At 37.5% G+C, this 6822-nt stretch overlaps 1 protein-coding gene across 1 annotated transcript; it reads left to right on the plus strand.

Annotated features, from left to right (window-relative positions):
• The first annotated feature begins 1196 nt into the window (after positions 1-1196).
• On the plus strand, positions 1197-6544 carry LOC145785425 (uncharacterized). The gene is made up of 4 exons (XM_082597082.1): positions 1197-1450; positions 3556-3660; positions 3794-3918; positions 5564-6544. The coding sequence occupies exons 1-4, from the start codon at positions 1233-1235 to the stop codon at positions 5767-5769; spliced, it is 654 nt and encodes a 217-aa protein (XP_082453208.1). The 5' UTR covers positions 1197-1232; the 3' UTR covers positions 5770-6544.
• Positions 6545-6822: the final 278 nt, after the last annotated feature.

The raw sequence follows: 6822 nt of genomic DNA on the forward strand, positions 1-6822 counted from the left end.
GGCTGTGGTTATACTGTATTGTTTTTCAGTCAATGCTTCGATACTTTTGCATTAAATCTACCGTGCCAGATATCAGCCTCCACACCTGGAAATGCACGTTTTCAAAATAAATGATTGACAGAAAGCTTGCAGCCATGAAAGGTTTTAATAAGCTTCCTTGATCTAACAACATATTTGGTGGTTTATAAGACATGCCTCTAAATCAATTTAGTCAGTTGTACAGCACACAGGTTAAATACATTGCGTTACAGTGATACTGACACACATAGTGGTGTTGGTAGAAAGTTTTCATGAAAAGGTGAAATTTCATTATTTTGCAAAGGCCATGTGAAATTTAAAGGCTAATACTGTATAATAGTACCTTACTTTCTAATAAACTATTGTGAAGTTTTCGATATAGCTCATCTTAAAAATCAAAGTTAGATCGAATACTTTTCGTCGCTGGAAGAATGTCTAACTCTAAACCGTTAAACCAGAGCCACTGGTTAAACGGCGAAAGCGTTGACTTCAACAAGCGACATATTCAAAAAGCTTCCCTTTGTTTCGCAGTCTCTATTTCGCCTCATTTAAAATGTTTTCGTTCCAACAACCGCACAGTAACCCAAAGCTCCTTGCATATGTGCCGCTGGGCGGGAAACAAGCGGAGCTGTTAGGCCTGGTTTGTCTATGCATTATGTGGGAAGTGGCTGAAACTGACGGTAGCATACCTAATTCTAAGGAATTTTTATCACTGCACATTTTTTTAGAAAACGATTGCTAATGCCATGTAGGCCTATTGTATGGCATTAAAAATGAAATTGCAAAATTAAGCAAAAGCGGCTTTTCCGGTTAAGCTCGCTCTTGATTTTGCTTGCTGTGCATCACAGTTTCACTTAGGAAAATTTCTGTGCAAAAACCTTTTGTTTTGTGAAATTGTGGAGATCCAATCAAACTGCATTTTGATGAGTAAAACAGATCAAAAATATTAATTTTGTTTAAGCCAGTCAAAGCGCTTGATCGGTTAAAATCGCTCCATCCACCTCAAAATAACAGCCACTGGTAGTTTGACGTAAGGTGCGAGCGATTGTCTACAAGCGGTTTCACCGCGACCACTCTCGTTCACTGCGTAAATGACCTGATTGAAGCAACATCACTGACAAATTGAATGGAGCAAACTAGCTGAAAGTTGAGACTATAAAAATCGCATAATCTTATATTTATTTTTTTAGAACTATAATACTTTTTGCGTAAACATGAATGTTACCAAACGAGTGCTCCTGCTTTGCTTGACCGTGTTGGTGGTGATGTACTTACACAGCAGCTTCACTTTCGGAAAAGGTGGTGGAGGTAGAGGCGGAGGTGGAAGAGGTGGAGGTGGGAGTCGTGGTGGAAGTCGTGGTGGAAGTCGTGGAGGAAGTCGCGGTTCCAGTAAAGGAGCATCAAGGGGTGGTCGATATGGTGGCTCAAGAATGTGAGTATCTAAAATGTTGGCTTTCAAACTCAACTGGAGACTTTGCATTCAGTGGACAGCGTGTTATCTTATATTTTATTTATAACTACAGTACACTGTACCTTCCATACAACGAAAAAAAAACTTTTCGATAAAAAATTTAATTCAAAACAACACGAAATGAAACTAATGCGTTTAATTAATTTTGTGTCAGAGCAAAACAAATTGAACTGTTTCGATTCGATTAAGACCCACTGCAGACGGTGCTAAAATGTTTCCATATGTGGCCTTTGTGATGGAAAATGAAACTTCCTGGATGACAAATCATTTTAACATAGAGAGAAAAAGAGCAATGCCCAGGCATATTCTTTCACTTAGTGATGAAACATACAAAAATTATCTTGCATGATTGCTTTGAAATGTGAATTTAAATGCTTCCTGTGTTCTGAGATGCCTGCAGTTTACGTTTCGTTTTGAACGTATAACGAAACGAAACTGTTTGACTGAATTACTTTTTGACAAAGAAACTTGTTTCTAAAGGAAACAGAACCAACAAAAGGCATTTTGCCTCGAAACAAAAGGAGAAATTTTTAATTTTCTTCTGACGAATATAATTTCAAAGGAATTGCACACACAGCAGTAAATCAAATCTTTCAATAGCTGAATCAACAAGCCAAGTCTTTTATATTGAAATATTGCCGATAGATTGAGAACCATTGAAGCTAAACCCATGCCTTTCTTACATTTATTTGCATTAAAGTGTAAAACAGCCTTTTCGAGAATAAACATCCAGATTTGTTTTGAAGCTATTTTTTATTGAAAGCTATTTCAGTTGGCTCTAATAAGCAAAACGTATTTAGTTGGATTGCATGCCCACACCCACGGCCTACTAGAACACGATCGATTATGTTGCTATTTGGAAAAATTCCTAAAATGAGTAATATTTGCATCTGGACGCATTTTTGACGCATTTAGCCAGAGATTATAGGTATGTACAGTACGTTGAACACAATTCAAATACGTAATAATAATGTAAAATATGTAGACTTTTGCATTCTAGAGGTTGTTTCATCATGCAGTCGTTGGGTTTTTGCAATGTTCGATCTGTCGCCAATAGCCATATTTTACCTGCACATTTAAAGTTGGCGAAAAACAAAACAAACAAAAATTTGAATTTGTGTATCAAATGAACATCATCTTGTAGAATCCACAAAAAAAACTTTGATTTGAAAATGCAGTTGCACCAAAAGTGATATATAAAATGATTAAACTGTCTTCAGGGTGCAGTTGGAAAGTCTTACAACTTACCTACATTGTTATGGCGTTCATTGTGCTCAACGAGCATACCTAATATCCGGTTGAACACGCCAAATATATGTCCAGGTGAAAATATTGATTTTTTTACATACTTCTGGAAAAGGGAAGATAGCAGGTTTGTCATGGTTATGATTGCAACAATTAAGACTCATAGAAATTTTCTCAATAGCTATATATTTGACTGTGTTCTAGTAGGCCGTGCCGCACCTTTAGATTATTATAAGTAAGTTATTATTTTTTGTTGATTTCAAATCTGGATTTAGGCTACCTAGAATTGTCAGTTTGTTTCCTTAGTTCCATGGCGCCACGCCAACGTATCAAAAAGATAGGCTACATGCTTTTCGATACACCAAAATGTTGGCTAGGTCTTTTCATCTCGGCAAGCTTGGTCAGGTTCCCAGACGGCAAAATCCGCCATTTTTACATTGATTCAACGTCTGCAGACGTTGAATCAATGTAAAAATGACGAATTTTGTTGTCTGGGTTATTATCCGTAGCCTACCTGGCAAGTGTGAAGTGTATGTTGCTTTTGGGCATCTGCGCAATGATGAAGAGGTCAACGCTTTCTCTTCTGATAGCCCTTGGTTCGATTTCAGGTCCAGTCGCATAACATACCTAGCGTAACGATTGTATTTTTTCATGCAGAAAGCAGTGGGGATGCGTCAGAATAGCATGTGGTCAACGGTTGCATGATGAGCATGATAGAAATTTAACAAAAGCAGCTTACAGTAGCTAACACACGTCAATGGCTGTAGAGCCACAGTAAACAAAGCATACAACAGTAAATATACCGTAATTAATTTTTACAGACGGCCTTCAACGATCGGAGCTGGGTTAGCGTTTACCTATTTTGCCACAAGCAGGCGCAGGTATTCTAACGGAAGATCAGTACCAACTACGGATTCAGACTACGTGTAAGTTTTGTAATCACATTTATGAGCATGACACATGTTGTGATTATAAATCTGCATGGCCTGTATTGTTAGACAGTCAATGTATATAGCCTATTTCTTATGCAAAAGAGTTATATTGTTGATTTTTATGCAGATACTTTGCATCATCAGACCTCAAAGATTCTTTTAACGTAAGTGCAAATGAAAACTACACTCCGTTTATCCTAGTGTTGGATGAAACCACAGCATATGACTGTTTGATAGTCCCAAGAACAGTTGGTAAGTTGCCTAGGCGCACTATAAGACTACATCTGTAGCCTACTAACCAAACACATTTTTTACAAGTTAAAGCTTTGTCTGGTTTAGGCTGCGATTAAAATTGTTTTCCATTAACAAACATAAAGCCTACGAACATTATAAAGTTGGGCGATTACGTGAAATAATGTTGCATCTGTAAACAATAACTGAGAAATTACAATTGTTGGAGTGTAAATAATATGTGACTCTAGTTTGCTGTCAGCTTTGAATATATTGTAGTTTAATATTAAGGAAGGTTTAACTGCTGAAAACTTAAAAGCTTTTCCAATTCCCAGTGGCTCGGCTAATTGAAAGATGGGTAAACTATTTCTGTACCTTATGCTGTAACAGTTGTCACCTATTTTGATCCACTAAGTATTGGTTTGACTGACTGTATTACGATTATACGCTTACAAACTGCTAGACTGCTGGTATCTGTTCATAGCCTAAGTGCCACTGAACAATATGGCAATAGGCTACTCACACACTCATAGCTAGGTTAGCGACTTTCATTCAATTTATTCATTGGCGACATTGACATCTGAAAACAAAAGCATGTAGATTGTAGGCCTACTGTAGCCAAAGCATTGCTAGTACAGCAACAAAGAAAAAATAGCAGCTTAAAGCAAGGCTGTGTAGTCAATGCCGTGGAGTCGGAGGGATTTTGGTGTGTGCGGAGTCGTAGGTCGTTAAAAAGGGCGACTCCGGCTTCATATATAAAACGATGAGCAAACGATTTCGACTTTGCGCTCTAAATCTTGAGCAGGAATTAGAAGTGTTTGTTCTTGTCAGATTTTGTTAAAGTCGCCCAGAAAAAGAACAAAAATTAACAAAAAGTCTGGCAATCCTTTAAAAATCTTGTAACACTGAAGCTGGAGTTGGCCAATGGCCAGTTATAAACCGAGGAGTCGGAGTCGCACATTTTTGGCCCGATTTCACAGCTTGGGCCTAAAGATTAAATGGTTCAATGAAAATACTTAACGTTGCACCGCAAAAACGACGTTATACATAAACGAATCTGACAATTTTATAACTTGAAATTAAACAATTTTAAGCATTACTTCCTTGTCCAGGAGTGACCGCAGTCCAAAAGTTACCAGGGTTGTCAAATAAAATTAACTATTTTTTTAATGAAAATAATTGAAATTCCTACTGCTCAAAAAATTACATTAACAATTTTAAGTATTGAATAATCTTAAATGAAAAGGTATGCATTAGCTTGAGAGCAACTGCTCAATTAAACTTTGTTGTTAAATTTTTGTTTTTCCATCACTTTCGGAAGCGCCGGGCAGCATTGGTCATTTGTGGTCTGACGTCACTTCTAGACTGCCACGCTGCAGCAGCACGGTAACTTTTGGACCGCAGTAACTCCTGGACCGCAGTAACTCCTGGACCGTTACACCGGGATTCAAACAATAACAATACGCTACAGTACAAATTTAAAGCAACCCATAAAGATAGCTATTTTTACAGATTAACTAAAGAGTTGGTAATTAAGCCAATGCCTTTCCTATAAACTTTAGTAAAAGACGTTCGCAATTAAACTTACAATGTTGGTTTATTTTCACCAACTGTGTAGCATCGAATTTTTAGTTTAATTTATCATTTGTCGTTTTTAATTATTCAGATGCAACGGAATGCCCCACCGTATTCAAGAAATATGTCACCAATGAAACATATTTCAGATTTCCTCACGAATTAAATGTAACATCCAGACACCGCATTCGATCCAAGAACCTCATTGCACTTTGCTGCGGATGTCACAGACTGTATCCCTCCATCGCATTTATACTGTTCCTATCCTGGCTTGGAACTAAGATTTCGAGTCTGTAAACAATCTGATAAAAAAAACATCATCCCACTTCAAAGATGCAACAATTTATTTACAAGGATGCTTCTGTTACAGTTTTTTTTTTTAGTCTATTTTAAATGGCAAAGTTATCATCGTACGGTAGGATTAGGGACGGTACATTACGGGACGCGCAGCTCCGTTGTTCCTTCAACATTAGAAGGGTCAATTGCCAATTTGACATTTTTTTTATGCTTTACTGCAGGCTCGCTTTCAACTAAAAACCTTAAATTACTTTAAAACCAACTTAACTCTTCTTATTTAACCCATAAAAAGGAAACTATTTTGTAAATTAGAAAAAAACGTAACCCTTCTAGTGTTGCGGATAAGCCAAAAGCGGATAAAGTTTCGCATCCCTATGATCTAAAATTCCTAGGTAGGATGGCAATTGACCAGTAGACCGTGTGGTCGTCTCGATGTCTGCCTGTCAGCATTAAAACACTTATTAGCTTGCACGTTTCAAACATGTATTGTTCCTATTTCTTGCAAATAATAATCCATTGATTGATTGATGGTTGCCAAAGCCTAAAAATGAGATATTTGAACTACTTGAGCAGGCTTCATGACGAAACAGTTTCTATTGTCTTTTTCACCTGAATGGACTTTTTATTGTTGTTATCTCGTATTTTTAAGGCGCTTATCTTATGTATGAAATAAATCATGGGCAGTTTTTATATCAAAAACGTGTGAAATGAAAGAAGATGCAATACGGTTTGCATATTTGCATTCTTTAAGACACTGGATTAAAACAACGTAAACAAGAGGTGATGAATGGCAGTTGCAGATATATAGCTTATAGGCCAATGATTCTCAACTTTTTTGTCTTGGCGAACCCCTTTTGGTACCTTTGAAGCGGTCGCGAACCCTTAAAAAACTTTTATCTGAAATTTTAGTAGCCTGTATCGCGTCTCCTAATGGAACTAATTGTCCGCCCCGATAGCTCAGTGGTTACGCGCCCGGCACTGCTGGTTCGACTTTCGGGGTGTGCGCTTGAGCAACGCATTTCAGGACTGCTCTCCATTCAGCGGCACCTAGTG

The sequence above is a fragment of the Aplidium turbinatum genome, chromosome 16 (assembly GCF_918807975.1).
Source record: "Aplidium turbinatum chromosome 16, kaAplTurb1.1, whole genome shotgun sequence".
Lineage (NCBI taxonomy): Eukaryota > Metazoa > Chordata > Ascidiacea > Aplousobranchia > Polyclinidae > Aplidium > Aplidium turbinatum.